Source organism: Phoca vitulina, unplaced genomic scaffold (genome assembly GCF_004348235.1).
Source record: "Phoca vitulina isolate PV1807 unplaced genomic scaffold, GSC_HSeal_1.0 scaffold97, whole genome shotgun sequence".
Classification (NCBI taxonomy): Eukaryota; Metazoa; Chordata; class Mammalia; order Carnivora; family Phocidae; genus Phoca; species Phoca vitulina.
Window position 1 is genome coordinate 2325185 of NW_022589800.1, and position 21571 is coordinate 2346755.

General features: G+C 43.4%; 1 protein-coding gene and 1 pseudogene across 1 annotated transcript in view; both read right to left on the bottom strand.

The window, feature by feature from the left end:
* Positions 1-14507, bottom strand: part of LOC116627465 (T-cell surface glycoprotein CD1a-like) — a 32563-nt gene extending 18056 nt beyond the window's left edge. Inside the window, exons 1-2 of the mRNA XM_032397228.1 lie at positions 14399-14507; positions 12824-12879 (exon numbers count right to left, since the gene is read on the bottom strand). Coding sequence (XP_032253119.1) covers positions 12824-12879; positions 14399-14507 — 165 coding nt within the window. The remainder of the gene's footprint in view (positions 1-12823; positions 12880-14398) is intronic.
* Positions 14508-17995: 3488 nt separating this feature from the next.
* LOC116627484 lies at positions 17996-20913 on the bottom strand (annotated as a pseudogene).
* Positions 20914-21571: the final 658 nt, after the last annotated feature.

Genomic DNA, 21571 nt, shown 5'->3' on the forward strand with positions numbered 1-21571 from the left:
AACGCGGCAGGGATGTCCACTATCACCACTGCTATTCAACATAGTATTGGAAGTCCTAGCCACAGCAATCAGACAACAAAAAGAAATCAAAGGCATCCAAATCGGCAAAGAAGAAGTCAAATTCTCACTCTTGGCAGATGATATGATACTTTATGTGGAAAATCCCAAAGACTCCACCCCAAAACTGCTAGAACTCATACAAGAATTCAGTAAAGTGGCAGGATATAAAATCAATGCACAGAAGTCAGTGGCATTCCTATACACCAACAACAAGTCAGAAGAAAGAAAAATTAAGGAGTCGATCCCATTTACAATTGCACCCAAAACCATAAGATACCTAGGAATAAATCTAACCAAAGAGGCAAAGGATCTGTACTCAGAAAACTATAAAATACTCATGAAAGAAATTGAGGAAGACACAAAGAAATGGAAAAACGTTCCATGCTCATGGATTGGAAGAACAAATATTGTGAAGATGTCAATCCTACCTAGAGCAATCTACACATTCAATGCAATCCCCATCAAAATACCATCCACTTTCTTCAAAGAAATGGAACAAATAATCCTAAAATTTGTATGGAACCAGAAAAGACCCCGCATAGCCAGAGGAATGTTGAAAAAGAAAAGCAAAGCTGGCGGCATCACAATTCCGGACTTCCAGCTCTACTACAAAGCTGTCATCATCAAGACAGTATGGTACTGGCACAAAAACAGACACATAGATCAATGGAACAGAATAGAGAGCCCAGAAATGGACCCTCAACTCTATGGTCAACTAATCTTCGACAAAGCAGGAAAGAATGTCCAATGGGAAAAAGTCTCTTCAACAACTGGTGTTGGGAAAATTGGACAGCCACATGCAGAAGAATGAAACTGGACCATTTCCTGACACCACACACAAAAATAGACTCAAAATGGTTGAAAGACCTAAATGTGAGACAGGAGTCCATCAGAATCCTAAAGGAGAACACAGGCAGCAACCTCTTTGACCTCAGCCGCAGCAACTTCTTCCTAGAAACATCGCCAAAGACAAGGGAAGCAAGGGCAAAAATGAACTATTGGGACTTCATCAAGATAAAAAGCTTTTGCAAAGCAAAGGAAACAGTCAACAAAACCAAAAGACAACCGACAGAATGGGAGAAGATATTTGCAAATGACATATCAGATAAAGGGCTAGTATCCAAAATCTATAAAGAACTTCTTAAACTCAACACCCAAAGAACAAAGAATCCAATCAAGAAATGGGCAGAAGACATGAACAGACATTTTTCCAAAGAAGACATCCAAATGGCCAACAGACACATGAAAAAGTGCTCAACATCGCTCAGCATCAGGGAAATCCAAATCAAAACCTCAATGAGATACCACCTCACACCAGTCAGAATGGCTAAAATTACCTAGTCAGGAAATGACAGATGTTGGCGGGGATGTGGAGAAAGGGGAACCCTCCTACACTGTTGGTGGGAATGCAAGCTGGTGCAGCCACTCTGGGAAACAGTATGGAGGTTCCTCAAAAAGTTGAAAATAGAGCTACCATATGATCCAGCAATTGCACTCCTGGGTATTTACCCCAAAGATACAAATGTAGGGATCCGAAGGGGTACATGCACCCCGATGTTTATAGCAGCAATGTCCACAATAGCCAAACTGTGGAAAGAGCCCAGATGTCCATCGACAGATGAATGGATAAAGAAGAGGTGGTATATATATACAATGGAATATTATGCAGCCATCAAAAGGAATGAGATCTTGCCATTTGCAATGACGTGGATGGAACTGGAGGGTATTATGCTGAGCGAAATAAGTCAAACAGAGAAAGACATGTATCATATGACCTCACTGATATGAGGAATTCTTAATCTCAGGAAACAAACTGAGGGTTGCTGGAATGGGGTGTGGGGTGGGAGGAATGGGGTGACTGGGTGATAGACACTGGGGAGGGTACGTGCTCTGGTAAGCGCTGTGAATTGTGCAAGACTGTTGAATCTCAGATCTGTACCTCTGAAACAAATAATGCAATATATGTTAAGGAAAAAAAGAAGAAGAAGAAGAAGATAGCAGGAGGGGAAGAATGAAGGGGGGGAAATCGGAGGGGGAGACGAACCATGAGAGACGATGGACTCTGAAAAACAAACTGAGGGTTTTAGAGGGGAGGGGGGTGGGAGGATGGGTTAGCCTGGTGATAGGTATTAAAGAGGGCACATTCTGCATGGAGCACTGGGTGTTATGCACAAACAATGAATCATGGAACACTACATCTAAAACTAATTATGTAATGTATGGTGATTAACATAACAATAAAAAATTTTTTAAAAAACTAGACCATTCTCTTATACCATATAAAAAGATAAACCCTAAATGGATGAAAGACCTCAATGTGAGACAGGAATCCATCAAATTTCTAGAGAACATAGGCAGTAACCTCTTTGACATCGGCCACAGCAACTTCTTTCAAGACATGTCTCTAAATTCAAGGGAAACAAAAGCCAAAATGAACTTTTGGGACTTCATCAAGATAAAAAGCTTTTGCACAGCAAAGGAATCAGTCAACAAAACTAAGAGGCAATCCACGGAATGGGATAAGATATTTGCCTGTGCTCTCTTCTAGGATGTTTATGATTTCATGTCTCACATTTAGGTCCTTAATCCACTTTGGATTTATTTTTGTGTATGGTGTAAGAAAGTCATCTAGTTTCTTTCTTTTGTATGTGCTGTCCAGTTTTCCCAACACCAGTTGTTGAAGAGACTTTTTATTTCCCATTGCATATTCTTGCCTCCTTTTTCAAAGTTTAATTGACCATAAAATTTGGGTTTATTTCTGGGCTCTCTGCTCTGTTCCATTGACCCTAGTGTCTACTTTTGTGCTAAGTCCATACTGTTTTAATTACTACAGCTTTGTAGTATAATTTGAAATCTGGAATTGTGATACATCCAGATTTGTTTGTCTTTCTCAAGATTCCTTTGCCATTCAAAGTATTTTGTGGTTCCATACAAATTTTAAGATTGTTTGCTCTAGTACTGTGAAAAATGCTATTGGTATTTTGAGAGACATTGCATTAAATCTGTAGTTGCTTTAGGTAGTATGGAAATGTTAACAATATTTGTTCTTCCAATCCGTAAGCATGGAATATCTTTCCATTTCTTTGTGTCACCTTCAATTTTTTTCATCAGTATTTTATAGTTTTCAGATACAAGTCTTTCACCTCTTTGGTCAGGTGTATTCCTAGGTATTGAATTATTTTTGGTGCAATTGAAATGGGATGGTTTTCTTGATTTCTCTTTATGCTGCTTCACTATTAGTGTATACAAATATCAGAATGTGTACTCTGCTGTTTTAGGATGGAATGGTCTGAAATATCATTTATTTAACTGGTTCAATATGTCATTCAAGGTTACTGTTTCCTTGATGATTTTCTGATTGGATCATCTGTCCATTGATGTAAGTGGAGTGCTAAAGTCCCCTACTATTATTGCATTACTATTGATTACTTCCTTCATGTTTGTTACTAACTGCTTTATGTATTTGGGTGCTCCCATTTTGGGTGCATAAGTATTTACAATTGTTATATCTTCTTGTTGGATTGTTCCCCTTATTATTATATAGTGTCCTTCTTTGCCTCTTGTTACAGTCTTTCTGTTAACATCTATCTTGTCTGATACAAGTATTGCTATGTTGGCTTTCATTTCACATCCATTTGCTTGATAAATGCTTCTCCACTCCTTCACTTTTAATCTCGTGCTTTTAGGTCTGAAATGAGTCTCTTGTAGGCAGGATAGAAATGTGTCTTGATTTTTAATCCATCCCATCACACTACGTCTTTTTATTGGAGCATTTAATCCATTTACATTCAATGTAATTATTGATAGATATGTACTTATTGCCATTTTGTTACTTGTTTCATGTTTGTTTTTGTAGTTCTGTTCCTTTCTCCTCTTGCTCTTTTCTCCAATGGACAGTTGGCTTTCTTTATTAGCAAGATGCTTGGATTCTTTCTTGTTACATTTTGCATACCTATTGCTAACTTTTGATTTCTGGTTACCATTCAGTATGTATAGAACAGCTTTTGTATCTAGATGTCAATATTAAGTTAAGGTCACTTAAGTTTGAACACATCCTTTACTCCTCTCCCACCCACTACCTATGTTTTAGGTATATTTTATCATAATTTATATCCTTTCATTTTGTGAGTTCCTTGATGATGCTTATGAATATCTTTATTTTTATTGCTTTTGTGCTTCCTTTCCTTTTGGTCTTTGCTTTTCATTCAGAGTCCCCCTTAACATTTCTTGTAGTGCTGGATTAGTGGTCATGAATTCCTTTAACATTGGCTTGTCTGGTAAATTCTTTTTTTTTTTTTTTTTAATATTTATTTATTTGACAGAGAGAGACACAACAAGAGAGGGAACACAAGTAGAGGGAGTGGGAGATGGAGAAGCAGGCTTCCCACTGAGCAGGGAGCCCGATGTGGGGCTTGATCCCAGGACCCTGGGACCATGACCTGAGCCGAAGGCAGATGCTTAACAACTGAGCCACCCACGTGCCCCAAGTCTAGGAAATTCTTTATCTCTCCTTCTATTCTGAATGATAGCCTTGCTGGATAGAATATTCTTTTCCTTTCAGTACTTCGAATATATCACACCATTTTCTTCTGGCCTGCAAAGTCTCTCCTGAAAATCAGCTGAAAATTTTATGGGTTTCCCTTGGATGTAACTGTCTTCTTTTCTCTTGCTGTTTTTTTTTTTTTTTTAGTTTTATTTTATTATATTATGTTAGTCACCATACAATACATTATGAGTTTTTGATGTAGTGATCCATGATTCATTGTTTTCGTATAACACCCAGTGCTCCATGCAGTACGTGCCCTCTTTAATACCCATCACCGGGCTAGCCCATCCCCCAACCCCCTCCCCTCTAAAACCCTCAGATTGTTTCTCAGAGTCCATAGTCTCTCATGGTTCATCTCTCCCTCCGATTCCACCCTCCCTTCATTTTTCCCATCTTTCTCCTAATATCCTCCATGCTATTCCTTATGTTCCACAAATAAGTGAAACCATATGATAATTGACTTTCTCTGCTTGACTTATTTCACTCAGCATAATCTCCTCCAGTCCCATCCATGTTGATGTAAAAGTTGGGTATTCATCCTTTCTGATGGCTGAGTAATATTCCATTGTATATATGGACCACATCTTCTTTATCCATTCATCTGTTGAAGGGCATCTCTGCTCTTTCCACAGTTTGGCTATGGCGGACATTGCTGCTATGAACATTGGGGTGCATATGGCCCTTCTTTTCACTACATCTGTGTCTTTGGGGTAAATACCAGGAGTTCAATTGCTGGGTCATAGGGTAGCTCTATTTTTAATTTTTTGAGACACCTACACACTGTTTTCCAAAGTGGCTGGACCATCTTGCATTCCCACCAACAGGGTAAGAGGTTCCCCTTTCTCCACAACTTCAACATTTGTTGTTTCTTGCCTTGTCCATTTTTGCCATTCTAACTGGTGTAAGGTGGTATCTCAATGTGGTTTTGATTTGTATTTCCCTGATGGCTAATGATGTTGAACACTTCTTCATGTGTCTCTTAGCCATTTCTTTGTCTTCTTTGGAGAAATGTCTGTTCATGTCTTCTGCCCATTTTTTGACTTGATTATTTGGTTTTTGGGTCTTGAGTTTGAGAAGTTCTTTATAGATCTTGGATACCAGTCCTTTATCTGTAGTGTCATTTGCAAATATCTTCTCCCATTCTGTGGTTTGCCTCTTTGCTTTGTTGACTGTTTCCTTTGCTGTGCAGAAGCTTTTTATCTTGATTAAGTCCCAAAAGTTCATTTTTGCTTTTGTTTCCCTTGAATTTAGAGACAGGTCTTGAAAGAAGTTGCTGTGGCCAATGTCAAAGAGGTTACTGCCTATGTTCTCCTCTAGGATTTTGATGGATTCTTGTCCCACATTGAGGTCTTTCATCCATTTAGAGTTTATCTTTGTGTGTGGTGTAAGAGAATGGTTGAGTTTCATTCTTCTGTATATAGCTGTCCAATTTTCCCAGCACCATTTATTGAAGAGACTGTCTTTTTTCCATTGCATGTTTTTTCCTCCTTTGTCAAAGATTATTTGACCATAGAGTTGAGGGTCCATATCTGGGTTCTCTATTCTGTTCCAGTGGTCTGTATGTCTGTTTTTGTGCCAGTACCATGCTGTCTTGGTGATCACTGCTTTGTAATATAGCTTGAAATAGGGCAACGTGATGCCCCCAGCTTTGTTTTTCTTTTTCAACATCTCCTTGGCGATTCGGGGTCTTTTCTGATTCCATACAAATTTTAGGATTGTTTGTTCCAGCACTTTGAAAAATGTCATTGGAATTTTGATCGGGATGGCATTGAAGGTATAGATTGCTCTGGGTAGCATAGACATTTTAACAATGTTTATTCTTCCGATCCATGAGCATGGAATATTTTTCCATCTTTTTGTGTCTTCTTCAATTTCTTTCATGAGTGTTTTGTAGTTCCTAGAGTATAGATCCTTTACCTCTTTGGTTAGGTTTATTCTGAGGTATCTTACGGTTTTTGGTGCTATTGTAAATGGAATCGTTTCTTTAATTTCTCTTTCAACAGTTGCGTTGTTAGTGTATAAAAAAGCAACTGATTTCTGTGCATTGATTTTGTATCCTGCCACATTACTGAATTGCTGGATGAGTTCTAGTAATTTGGGGGTGGAGTCTTTTGGGTTTTCCACATAAAGTATCATGTCGTCTGCGAAAAGAGAGAGTTTGACTTCTTCTTTGCCAATTTGAATACCTTTTATTTCTTTTTGTTGTCTGATTGCTGTTGCTAGGACTTCTAGTACTATGTTGAACAACAGTGGTGAGAGTGGGCACCCTTGACGTGTTCCTGATCTTAAGGGAAAGGCTCTCAGCTTTTCCTCACTGAGGATGATATTCGCTGTGGGTTTTTCATAGATGGATTTTATGAGCTTGAGGAATGTTCCCTCTATCCCTATACTCTGGAGAGTTTTAATCAGGAAAGGATGTTGTATTTTGTCAAATGCTTTTTCTGCATCAATTGAGAGGACCATATGGTTCTTCTCCCTCCTCTTATTAATGTGTTCTATCACATTGATTGATTTGCGAACGTTGAACCACCCTTGCATCCCAGGGATAAATCCCACTTGGTCGTGGTGGATGATCCTTCTAATGTACTGTTGGATCCTATTAGCTAGGATTTTGTTGAGGATTTTGGAATCCCTATTCATCAGGGATATCAGTCTGAAATTCTCCTTTTTGATGGGGTCTTTGCCTGGTTTGGGGATTAAGGTAATGCTAGCCTCATAGAATGAGTCTGGAAGCTTTCCTTCTGTTTCTATTTTTTGAAACAGCTTCAGTAGAATAGGTATTATTTCTTCTTTGAATGTTTGGTAGAATTCCCCAGGGAATCCATCAGGCCCTGGACTCTTGTTTTTTGGGAGGTTTTTGATCACTGCTTCAATCTCGTTACTGGTTATTGGCCTATTCAGGTTGTCAATTTCTTCCTATTTCAGTCTTGGCAGCTTATAGGTTTCCAGGAAGGCCTCCATTTCATCCAGATTGCTCAATTTATTGGCATATAGTTGTTGATAATAATTTCTAATAATTGTTTCTATGTCCTTGGTGTTGGTCGTGATCTCTCCCCTTTCATTCATAATTTTATTAATTTGGGTCCTTTCTCTCTTCTTTTGGATAAGTCTGGTCAGTGGTTTATCAATCTTATTAATTCTTTCAAAGAACCAACTTCTAGTTTCATTGATCTGATCTACTGTGTTTCTGATTTCTAATTCATTGATTTCTGCTCTAATTTTAATTATTTCTCTTCTAATGCGTGGCTTAGGCGTCATTTGTTGCTTTTTCTCTGGTTCTTTAAGGTGTAGAGTTGGTTGGTGAATTCGGGATTTTTCTATTTTTTTGAGTGAGGCTTGGGTGGCTATGTATTTCCCCCTTAGGACCACCTTTGCAGTATCCCATAGGTTTTGGACCGATGTGTTTTTGTTCTCATTGATTTCCATGAATTGTTTAAGTTCTTCTTTGATTTCTTGGTTGACCCAAACATTCTTGAGCAGAGTGGTCTTTAGCTTCCAAGTGTTTGAATTTCTGCCAAATTTTTTCTTGTGATTGAGTTCCAGTTTTAGAGCATTGTAGTCTGAGAATATGCAGGGAATAATCTCAATCTTTTGGTATTGGTTGAGACCTGATTTGTGACCCAGTATGTGGTCTATTCTGGAGCAAGTTCCATGTGCGCTTGAGAAGAATGAGTATTCTGTTGTTTTAGGGTGGAATGTTCTGTAAATATCTATGAGGTCCATCTGGTCCAATGTATCATTCAAAGCTCTTGTTTCCTTGTTGATTTTCTGCTGAGATGATCTGTCCATTGCTGAGAGTGGAGTATTGAGGTCTCCTACAATTAACATATTGTTATCAGTATGACTCTTTATTTTGGTTGACAGTTGGCTTATGTAGATGGCTGCTCCCATGTTGGGGGCATAGATATTTACAATTGTTAGATCTTCTTGTTGGATAGACCCTTTAAGAATGATATAGTGTCCTTCTGCGTCTCTTATTACAGACTTTAGTTTAAAATCTAATTTGCCTGATATAAGAATTGCTACCCCAGCTTTTTTTTGAGGTCCGCTGGCACGGAAGATAGATCTCCATCCCTTCACTTTCAGTCTGGATGTATCTTTAGGTTTAAAATGAGTCTCTTGTAGACAGCATATGGATGGGTCCTGTCTTTTTATCCAATCTGCAACCCTGTGCCATTTTATGGGAGCATTTAGGCCATTCACGTTGAGAGTGATTATTGAAAGATATGAATTAATTGTCATCATGTTGCCTGTGAAGACGTTGTTTTTATAGATTGTCCCTGTAAATTTCTGTTGTAGATCACTCTTGGGGTCTTTCTCCTTTTATAGAACCCCCCCTTAATATTTCTTGCAGGGCCGGCTTAGTGGTACATATTCTTTCAACTTCTGCCGGTCGTGGAAGCTCTGCATCTCTCCATCCATTCTAAATGAAAGCCTTGCCAGATAAAGTATTCTTGGCTGCATGTTCTTCTTATTTAGTACCCTGAATATGTCTTGCCAGGCCTTTCTGGCTTGCCAGGTCTCTGTGGATAGGTCTGACATTATTCTGATGTTCCTCCCTCTGTACGTAAGGAATCTCTTCCCCCTAACTGCCCTTAAGATGGTTTCCTTGGTTCTAAGATTTGCAAGTTTTACTATTACATGCCAGGGTGTTGGCCTGTTTTCCTTGATCTTAGGAGGGGTCCTCTCTGCCTCTAGGACTCGAATGTTTGTTTCATTCCCCAGATTAGGGAAGTTCTCAGCTACAATTTGCTCAAATACATCTTCTAGCCCTCTCTCTCTCTCCACTCCCTCCGGGATTCCAATGATTCTGACATTTGAACGCCTCATGGTGTCACTTATTTCTCTGATTCTATTTTCATGGATTTTGAGTTGTTTTTCCCTGGCCTCCTCTTTTTCCTTCTTGTCTATTAATTGGTCTCCTAGATCACTAATTCATTCTTCTGCCTCACTTACCCTAGCTGCTAGATTATCTAGATTGGATTGGATCTCATTGATAGCATTTTTAAGTTCTGCCAATTCCCCTTTTATTTCTGCCCTTAGAGACTCTATGTTGCCATTCATTGATTTCTCCATTCTAGCCATTGTCTTCACAATTGCTAGCCTGAATTCCATCTCTGACATCTTGGTTATGTCTGCATCCATTTGTAAATCTGCAGCATAAGTCATAATCTCTGAGTCTTTTCTGTTTTGGGGGCTCCTCCTCCTAGTCATTCTGTTGATGGGTGTTTGAGGGAATGTATAGAGTCCAAATTATTGACCAGAACCCAAGCAAGATGGACCTGTTTTCTTGGGACCTTAGGGTTGCTGGCCTCTTGTTTTCCCAGCCTGTCTTCTGCGGGAGGGGCCTGCCGCGCTGTTACTCAGGCAACCCTGTTGGGGCGGAGTTGCCCTGCGCCCCTGTGGCGGGGGATGGGCTCAGCGGGAATCAGTCTTTGGGGCTTTTGTTCTCTGGCGCCTTTCCCTGGCGGCTTTCCGCGTCTCTTCCGCGAGTCAGAGCAGAAGAGACCATTTCCAACCCTCTGCCTCAGAGCAGAGACCGCAGTCTGTTCTTCAGTGAGCTCTCCAGGCCACACCGTCTCCGTTTCTGTCCGTGCTGCTATAAACTGCAGCGGCCTGGGTTGTGTGCCCCTCCGCAGCGCCCCCAGTCCTGCCTCCAGGTCGGGGCACGTCTCTGCCCTTTGTGCTTCTAAAACCGCCAGCCGCCCCCAGTTCGCGCGCCCGACTCCGCCGCTTGGGGTCCTGTCCCATGGACTGCAGTTCGCGTGCGCGCGACCCCGCCGGTCTGGTTTTCCACCCCGGGGGCTGCCCTAAAGTCCTTTCCTGACGCTACCAGTCTGTGAGTCTGTGCCCGTCCGCAGCGCGAGGCTGTCACTCACCGGCGGGTGTAGGATCCCCACGGCCAGGCTCCCTCCCGCCGCCGTTTATCCTCCGATATCTGCCCGCAGGATCACGGCTCTCCGCTTCCTACCTCAAAACCAACCGCCTGCGATATTCTGTTTGTAGAGATCCAGATCTTCTTACATCTCAGGCTGGTTTCGTGGGTGCTCAGAGTGGTCTGGTAGATATCCAGCTCAATTCCGGGGACCACTTGAAATAGGGTCCCCTACTCCTCCGCCATCTTTCCCCCCTCCAAAATAATATTTTCTAAAGTGGTGTCCCTTAACTGATGTTTGACCACTCAGAATCGTGACATCATAGGTTGCCTTTGGGTGTTAGATATATACCTGTCTTATAATGGATCCCCAACATCTAACAGAAAGCTTGATAAGTGGTAAGTGCTCATAGATTATTTATTTATTTTTTAAATTAAATTAAATTAAATTAAATTTAATTTTTTTTTAGAAAGAGAGAGGGAGCATTGGCAACAGGGGTGGGGGAGGGGCAGAGGGGGAATTTAGAAAGAGAGAATATTGAGCAGGCTCCTCACTTGGTGCAGGGCCCAAAACAGGGCTTGATCTCATGACCCTGAGAAATCAGGAGTCAGACGCCCAACTGACTGAGCCACCCAGGTGCCCCAAATTCTTGAATGATTGAATAATTTACTTTGGACATCCAATTATTCTTAAAATTATGGAGATCTTCAACTTAAAAAGTTCTTGAGGATCAGAAAGCACTAGTTGTAAGCTTACTTGAGGAAATGAGAATCTTACACTGTTTCCTTTAGGATAAGAACATATGCTAATAATTATGATGTTCACACAGAGGGTCCTGTTGTGAATTTTCTACTACTTTAATTAGATACCATGAGACTTTGTAGCAAGTGAAGTTAATAGAGTGTTCTGGAATCATGTATCCAGATTCCCTTCTTACTATTCCTACCTTCATTTCTTCCCCAGAATATGCCAGTACCCTTATGTCTGGAGGCCAGACAGGGACTACAGCCACTCATACAAAAATTCTTAGTGACAGGACTTTGGCACCCCTGCAATTTGCTTTGTAATACCCCCATCTTGGCGATAAAAGTCCAATAGCTCATATAGAATGGTACAGGAAACGTAAGAGCTATCAACAACTCTGTTATTTCTATTTACCTAACCGTTATACCTTCCTAGGACAAATCCCTTTAGACACATGTGGAAGACGAATTCCCATAACATTTGATTTTGAAAACCAGAGGGACTTAATTTCTGGGGTTCTTAAAATCCATGGGGATTAATACGTGGAACATAAATGCTAAGTTTTACATGAGCTGGCCTCTGCTGGACATGCTGACCTTCTACTTCTATTGTGTTCATAACTGTTAAAGGCTCTTCAGTATTTGTTTGTGCTTTATATCATCTGAATATATGTATTTGGGCTATCTGTCTTGTTAAATCTTGGTTAAGCAGTAAGCAGAACTAATCTCAGTCTAATGAAAAGAAGGAAATACATGTTTTTAGAAAGTAAAGATTAGAACACAGAAAGTTAGAAAGAACTCACCCTTGTGCTTAAGATTGTGAAAATCTGGATAATTGAATCACTTGTCTTGAATCCATCAGAAAGCCGAAGTATCCGGGCAACTTGTTAACCCAAAATCTAGGGAAAGACAAACTCCTCCCAGGAGACAGGGTATGTGTACAAGCCACTTTTAGGCAATGAGCTTGAGTGATGGAAACCTGAGTAAGGTAGAAGGGCCCACAATGAGCCCCTACCACCTGGCTGAATACAAACAGACCCATTAGGTGACCTACCTAAAATATCCATAAGCCCTAGCTGACCAATGGGTTATTTACCCCAGACACAGGTACCAAAAAAGGAAATTTCCTTATGTTCCCCTGTTTGCTCACCTTCCAATTAACTATAGCCGCCCATCACTTCTTCCTCCCAGACAGTCTGTCCTTTGCTGTCCTGCCCAGTGCTCCCTGATGGTGTATTCAGTAAACTTCTATCTTCTTTGTTCAGCCTTTGGTGAATTCTTTCATTGATCTCACCACTGGCATTGACCTGATCAGGTTGCCCCACATTTGGTGGCCCTAATGTGAAGACTTTGCAAGGCCAGGGTCACCCCAGATACTCATGGAATTTCTTGGGACTTTCTCTCAGTGGACCAACCTTAGTACTCCTTGGGGAACGGATGACTGGTAGCCAAGGTTACCCCTCCCTGAGGATTTAAAGCCCCAGGGGGAAACAGACAGACACCCCTTGACGAGAAAGGGTGAGCAATTTTCCCTCATGCCCTTCAGAAGGACTCTTCCCTCCCTCTCCTTTCTTTTTTTGGCCTTTCAGCAGCCTAACCCTAGTACTACTCAGATAACTGAGGATCTCTGGCCAGCGCAGGTTGCCAGTGTGGTCTGAAGGTAAGAGAGCGAGCAGGTCAGACTGTCCATTCCTGCGAAGGTGAAGGACCCCTTTCTCTCTGCTTTCCCACTCTGTCCCCGAGGTCTCCATTCCTAATATGTGGCACACTTCCCAGAGGGGGTCATCCAGGGCAAATCCACACATATTATGGACTCAAGGGAGTGCACAAATACACACATATTGGGACCCTTTCCTGATGTTAGCTATCAGCCACCTTACTCCTTCCAGGTCCCACCCCTTTATTCTTTTGTTCCCACAGGCCCAGTCATGACCTTGATCTACAGGCAAAATACATTCCTACGTGTCTGAGTGGTGAGTCTTCCCCCTCAATTTCCAACCCTATTTGGCCAACTGAGGTCTCGCTCTCCCTGTTGCAGGGGATGTTCCACCAAGAATAGTCATTGTTATTTGCCATTACACTCTTCTTGGGGGGACTCTGCGGTAGAGTTAGTCACTCCATATATAGTCAGGGCCTTTTGAGTTCAGTAGGATGCCCTGACTGAAATCACATCCAGGAGTCAGAACTCCATTTCCTTTGGCAGCCTGGCCTTTTGGGAATTGGGAGCTGGTCTTTGCCACTATGGCACAAATAGCCTCTATTCTTGCAGACTCGCCCTTAGGCTGTATTCTTAAAAACTTGAAAAAATTCAGTGTGCCTGGGTGGCTCAGTCAGTTGAGTGTCTGATGCTTGATTTTGGCTCAGGTCATGCTCTCAGGGTGGTGGGATCCAGCCCCAAGGTGGGGTCCCTGATCAGTGCAGATTCTGCTTGTCCCTTTCCCTCCCCGGCTTGTGTTCTCTCCCACTCTCTCACTCTCAAATAAATGAATAAATAAATAAATAAAACCTTAAAAAAAAAAAACTGGAACAAATTTGACCCCCAAGGTCTGCAGAGACAACATCTTATCTTTTTCTATAATGTTTCCTGGGCTCACTACAAACTCCCAGATCAAAAAGACAGGCCACTCCATGCAACTCATTCTTATTTTCTATTTTCAAGCTTGACACTTTTGCCAGAACTCCTCCAAATGATTAGAGGTCTCATATGCACAAGCCTTCATGGCATTATCCCAAAACCCTGACCTCTGCAAAAACTGTGGAATGTGTCTTGCTCAGTTTCATGGCCCATCTGACCTTGTGGACATTGTAGAACACCCCTCTTTCATTCCATCCCATGGTCTTACCCCTCCCTCTGAAGACCCAGAAGCTCCCCTGCATCCTCCTAATGCCCTAGGTGCTCCTGCCATTGCAGTCACTATGTTACCACCCTACCAGCCCTGTCCCATACCCAGTCTGTCACTAACTACAAGCTTAAGGGCCTGACTTCTGTTTCTCCACAAAATGTAGTGCCCCTCCATGAGGTAGCAAATGAGGATGCCAGGACCATAAGTGTCCCTGTTACCTTTTCAATGTCTGATCTGTCTCAGATAGAGAGAAAACTTGGCTCCTCTAGCCAAGATCCTTCCCACTTCACTAAGGAATTTGAAAGCCTCACAATTGTTTTTTGATCTCACCTGGCAGGACATTCATATAATCTTTACCGTGTGCTGTACCCATGAGGAAAAAACCCATATCTGGTCTTTGACTCAGAGCTGGGCTGGTGATGCCCACACCCATATCCATGACTGTGCTCTGGTGGGGGTATAGGTGGTCCCAAATGCCAACCCCAGATGGAATTATCAGGCAGGAGACTGGTAGAATTCTTCAGGATTACATGATACCCTGCCTAATCAGGGTATAAAAAAGCAATCATGAAAACTCTGAATTACACACAACTTAAAGAAATAACCCAAGGCCCAAATGAAAATCTCATCTAATTTCATTCTTGCTTAGCAGAGACCGTGAGAAAGTACACTAACCTAGATCCTGAGGGCCAAGAGGTCATGGCAATATTTGCAATGCATTTTATCACCGAGGCCACTCTGGACAACCTGCAGATGCCCTTAACTCTGTAACTCAATTATAAGGAGCCCTACAGAGCAGGGGAAGATGATCTCTCCTTTGACTAAGGAGTCCCAGGGGCTGTGCAGGCTCCCATCTTCTCCATCACTATGGTAGAGATTTGGGTAACCCCGGATGTGGCAGGGGACAAATTGAATTGCTAAGAGTTATGGGAGTCTCTTTTCCACCCTTATAAAATACTCAGGAGTCACATTTCAGTCCTAAACTCTCTTCACCCACATAGACAGGCGCCCAAAGAGGGAACCTTTCAGTCCCCCTTTAATTTGTTCTTTGGGTAACAATACCTTTACCCCGTTCCATTTCTGGGAAGGGATTTAATGACACAGTTCAAACTAATCTTTGCCTTTCTGAGATTGACTGCCCCCTGCTGGCATTTTTGTCCTCTGAGGCCTCTGCCCTTTCAAACATCAAGGCCTCTATATTTTAATAGATGTCCCTCAGGTATGGGACACCTTCATCCCAGGGCATTTCCTATCAACAACTACTATAAGGATAAAACTTAAAGATCTTCATTTCTTCCCCAGAAAATGCCAGTACCCTTATGTCTGGAGGCCAGACAGGGACTACAGCCACTCATACAAAAATTCTTAGTGACAGGACTTTGGCACCCCTGCAATTTGCTTTGAAATACCCCCATCTTGGTGATAAAAGTCCAATAGCTCATATAGAATGGTACAGGAAACATAAGAGCTATCAACAACTCTGTTATTTCTATTTACCTAACCGTTACACCTTCCTAGGACAAATCCCTTTAGACACAGTGCTGGATCTAAAAGAAGCTTTCTTCTGCATCACAGTGCACTGGCTTCCCGGTTCCTTTTTGCCTTTGAGTGGCAAGACCCCTCCACCCAGGTTACTCAACCCTAACTTGGACTGTCTTCCCTCAGGGCTTTAGGGACAGTCCACATTCATTTGGACAGGCCCTAGCCAAGGACTTCTCCACTTTTCAGCTCTCCAGAAGCAGTGTCTTACTTCAATATGCTGATGATTTACTTATCTATAGCCCTAATGAGAACACCTCTGACACAAATACCATCCTGGTGCTTCAGAGCTTCCCTTCTGGGGCTATAAGTTCTCCCCTTCAAAGGTCCAAATTTCCTCTCAGAAGGTTCAATGCTTAGGATTAATATTAACTCCAGGGACTAAGAGCCTCTCTGACCACCATAAGGGTCTCATTTTAACATGAAAATTCCCTCTACAAAACAGTAGCTTCATTCCTTTTTTGTATCTCAGGGTTTTGTCGAATATGGATACCCCAATTTGGATTAATAACAAAACTTCTTTATGAGGCCCTGAAGGGACCTGAGGAGGAGTTTCTGGAGTGGGACCTTGAAATGACAAAAGCTTTTGGAACTCTCCAACAGGCACTTACAAGGACCACACCAATGTCCCTGCCCGACCTCCAGAAGTGTTTCTCCTTATATGTGCATGAGAGAAGGGGAGTGGCCCTTGAAGTCTTGATCCAATTGCTTGATCCTTCCCAATGCCCATTCACACATCTGTCTAAGAATCTAGATCCTGTGGCACAGGGATGGCCTCCCGGCCTCTGAGCACTGGCATCCATGGCCCTACTGGTGGAAGAGACCTCTAAATTAACCTTGGGATAAGGCATAACTGTTTATATACCCCAACTGGTATTGGACACCCTAAATTCTAGGGCATTTCATTGGATCTCCTAGACCAGAATTACAAAATACCAAACCCTTTTATTAGAAACACCAGAACACTGTCTGTCCCCGGACTTCTGCCCTCCTCCTCAGGAGCACTGCAGTGCCCACTGGGCTCCACATCGGCCAAGGTATAGACCTCTAAAACATCAGTTGTTGAGCCCCACTGGTTGTAAAAACTCACAAATGAGCCCCTGTCATTTTCCCAGTCATTGGCTTTGGGGAACTGTTTTCCTTGTGTAATCCCCTGCACACTCCTTTCTCCCCATCCCCTCTCCCTCTCTCTCCTGTCTGTGACAAGGGCTCCCTCCCCTCCACAGCACCCATGATCCACTTCTCCCCCAAGTCATGTCTCTGTACCTCCTACCTTCCATGATGTGGTCTCTTCTCTGCCTCTAACTGTGCAGTTTGTTCTGTCAGTCCTCAAATCAATTTCATGGTATTCAGAATTATTTGATATTTATCCTGCTGTGTTTGAGGGTCCAGGCAAGCTTGGGGTCCTCCTACTCCTCCTCCATGTTTACTCCTCCTTCCAGACCCTCTTGCTTCTTTTCTGTTCTTTTCTTTAACTTTCTTACGGTGAGAACACTTTAGATATACCCTCCTGGCAAGTTTCATGTATACAATTCCTCTGCCTCCTTCCATGCAAGTTTCATCTTCAGGCTTCCTTCTCTGGTGTTGAAAACTGAATTACACTTGTCTCGGGCTTCATACCCTTACCTTATCATCAGGACAATAGAGAGCATCTCATTCCCCTGCCATCAACCACAAGGATCAGGCAGTGGGTCCACTCCAACAGGTCTCTGCAGTTAAATAACTGGAATGGTCACAGGTAAAACTGTGTTTCTCCTCAGGGGCTCAGAGACTTCAGAAAAGATCCAGAGGAGTGTGAATTCCCTTGGTCAGGTGACAAGACTTAACAAGAAGAGCATCAAACATATCAACTACTACAAACTTGTCAGGAAGCAAAAGAAAAACCTACAAATGTGGCATAAATTCAACACAGATTTTTATTGAGCACATATTTCATGCCAGTGAGTGTCCTTGTCAAGGATATACATATTAATAAGACATTGACTTTGCTCTTCTGAATCCTAACAATTAGAAGGGACGAGGGACCTAACTGGAGGTAAGGAGGTGTGGGGAATGAGACATAGATTTACAAAAGTTCAGGAAAAGTGGTGGACATTCTCAACAGTAGACTGCTTCTACTTCTGAATGAGGCAGCATTCTCAGGAGGAAGTGACATCTGATGCCTGATGACCCAAGCACGTGCTGGGACTTCATTTCATTCAAATATAAATATTGACATATAAGTTCCAGAAACAAGTCAGAACAACAAATCCCACTAAATTACACTAAGCTTATATTGACAACTGATCATTAGGCAGAACTGAAAGAAAAAGTTGCACACAGAGAGTGGCAAGCACATCACCGCTGAGCTAGCTTTAGGTAAGTCCTGGAGCCTGGGCTGCTGGGATCTCACTCCAAAGGGAAGCCAGTGCATTGATGTCTCCACTGTGTTTTCCTGGGAGGAACAGAGGAGGAAGTCCCTCTGTAGCAGGAGGTGAGGACTGCAGGGAGGAAGGGCAATGGAAGCAGGAGGGCTGAGGACAGACTGAAAGGTAGGGAGCCACATGGGAAAGAGCAGGAAGGGGGTTCCAAGAGACTTACCAGTGCTTCCAGAGCCACAATGCCAGACCTGCCAGAAACACCAGGGTCACTGCAACTGCCAGGAAGACCAAGCCCATGGAGTGGGGCTGCTCTGTGGGTTCAGTGCCCAAAGGGTGTCATTTTCCATCCACCTTGGGTTGAACTGCAACACCCTGGTCCTCTTTGGTCCTGTCAACTTTTGCCTCACCAACTGCCCTTCCTTTTCTGTCTTCCCTGATCCCTCCTCAGAGATGGACCCTTCACCCAACTCTCCACATCCTCCCACATCTGCAGGACCTTCACCCTCAACTCTTCCATTTCTTGGATTACTGACTTTTTGGTCCTTTGTGGTCTGGAGTCCCTAGTATTCCCTCTTTTTCATATGGCTCTCCTGCTCTGTCAGAGGAATACCCACCCCCTTTCCCAGCTGGGCCCCAGTCTTTCTCACCCCAGTAGAGGACCATGTCCTGGCCTCCTAGACTGCTGTGTCTCACCCAGCACGACAGGCCAGCTGCCCCCCTGGATTTCACATCCAAGGACGTCTGAAGGTACCATGTCCCATCAGCATGGGGCAGGAGATCACCTCACTGGGTGCCCTGTTGCTCCTACTCACCCCGCATCCACATCACCCACACAGGCTTTGGGTAGAAGCCAGAGACGTGGCACACCAACAGCAGATGGCCAGGACCAGGACTAGGGCCAGTAGACAGCCAGGCCTCTGGCCTCACTGCAGAGACAGGACAGGAATTCACAGACTGAGAGGGTAGATATTCATGTCACTTTAGATAGGTGTCTTTTTACCTCTAGACCCATCACCATCATCCCCTCTCCCTCTTGACTCCTTCTTGCCATGAATTTGAAATAATAGTACAAATTTATGAGTGCAGAGTAGACAATTCATGGAGGGAGGGAGTGGGACGTACTTTGTCGCTGGAGATACGCCTTCCCCGCATCAAGAAGACCCAACAGGAACCGGGGGCAGGAGTCGCTGAGGAGTTTGTGTACTATTTCATCGAAAACAAGGTACTGATTGAATACTGTGCAGACCTCCTGAGCCCTACTTCCTCCCTTTGGAGATGGCCACCATGATGTGTTCTGGAAACTCACGAGATCTGATCCTTGATAAGCAATCCGCATGAAGCCTACTGATGCTTCTCCAAAGTGGGAATCACAGCCTAACACCAGCTGTACCTGGAAGGGATCTGGGGAAAAGAGACTGTGAGTTTCAGGAGAGGGGGAGTGAAAGGGAGGAAATGAGATGAGTGGAAGCCAAGGATGGCAGAAACAGAGGGAGAAGTTCAGGGGAATGGAGGAATTGAGCAAAGTTTGGTTTGAGGGGACACTCACACAAAGGGGAAGTGGTGGTCAATGCAGACAGAGGAAGAGGTGAATGATTGAGGAAGGAACAAATGTTGGAGGGGAGATATGAATGGTGTGGGCAGAGAATAAGGAAGGGCTCAGTGGGAGAGTTAGGGTAAAAACAATCTAGGTGAAGGGAGTGTAGCTAGGTACAGGGAAAACTTAGACAGTGTTTACTCATGGGTTTGAAGAGGGAGAAAAGTACTGTCCAAGGAGTCATTCACAGAGTGAGGGAGCAGAGGGTGCCTGGTGAGAGACTAGGGAAAGGGGTAGTCATAGGACACTAGTCAGAAGTAGGAGAGCAGTCTGCAGTTAATGAGAGGAATGGGAAGCAGAAAAAGACATGAAGCTTTTCAAGAATTGGGGTCTGGCTTCTACCCCCTGCCCAGATGAGTGTGATTCAGATTTATGATGGGGAGACATGAGGCTCAGAAGCCACTGGAGGCTCTTTCCTCGAAGCAGAAGGAACTCAAGGAGATACACATACCTTACACCTCCATCCCACCCCTGAGATGAATTGAACTCACATTCAAGCTGCCATTGACTGCCATGGTTATGATATGTTGAAGGAGATCTAATGGAGTATGTGTAGAATAACTTTTCTACTTCCACCAGCTCCTTCTTGCTAAAGTTGCCCTTGGACCAAGGCCCCGGGAAAATGAAAACGCCAGTCCTGCTGTCCCAGGCATGAGTCTGTATCTCATCCAGCCAAGCTGATCCTTGATTTTGTGTCCAGGAACGGTTGTAAAAGGATGTGGTCAGGGTAATTCGGAAAGAGATCGGTTCCTGGAAGTCTGTATGAAAAGAACAGATTGACTTTGGAAGAGGAGGGCATTGGGAAAGAGAGAGAATTGAGAAGGTGCCAGGGAGGGGAACCAAAATCTGAACAACAGGGAAGCCATAGTTGTCTCAGGAGACATGTGCTGCCCCAGAGCCCGGAGCATCCTTCAGAAGAGCACAGGTCCCTGGGGTCAGGGATGCTCAGGAAGGAACCAGGCTGACACTCTCTCTCCCCTGGTATGTGCTGGGGAACCCACATCATGAATGCACACACAGAGAGACAAAAATACATGCATGTACACACACATAGATGCACATAGGTGCACACACATACACACATATATGGAGACCTACAGACACACACCTACACACACGCACACATACAGACCTACACAGGCACCAATACACACATGCTCATGCATACTCACACACATATACACATATTAAAATGCACACAAGTACATGTAGACACATCACACACACAAAGACTGGCAGACACACACAGATGCACATGTTGCACCCACCAGGTAGGGCCAGAGTTCTCACCATCTTCACTGTCACCACCTGGGAGGAGAACTGCTAAGCAACACAAGTTGCGGGAATAGCATTTTATTTGCAGATGTTCTTCCTTTGTCTTAGAAAGTCAGTCTTTGACATCTGTTCTAGCAAACCTACCCCTACACACAGCCCCTCTCTTCTGACTTCCTTCTCCACATACAAGCCTTCCCTGAGTCTCTGCGACAATGCAAATGTGCTCCTCCCTGAACCCTGGACACCTACTCAGACTCTCACTTCCCCTCTTGGTCTGATTCTCCTCTCTGACTTCCAGTTTCTTCCTGTCACCAGCTTCCATCCTGCTCCACATCCCCTAATTCAGTTGCTACAGAATGAGTCCCGTGCAGCATGGAAAAGTGACCCTACCTCTTGTGCCTTTCCTTCTCATCCAGACAATAACCCATGATAACACATGGCTCCCAGTACCCAGCCCTGGACCCTGTTGTCACTCTGTCCCTCCTGCCCTTGTGACACCCCCCATGTATTTCCTTCCCCATCTCACTCCCACTCCAGCACATTCACATCTCTGACTTCTCACTGCTTGTGTTAAAAAACAAAAGCAAGCAGGTAAATTTGAAGATCTAATTGGTTTTATTCATTGATCAAGAATCAGGCAGCATCTCATCTGGCAGGTAGAGGGGAGCTCTGAGGAATGATGCAAATGGGTAGATTTTATAGAAAGGAAGTTGGCAAAAGAAGAGATATCAGTGT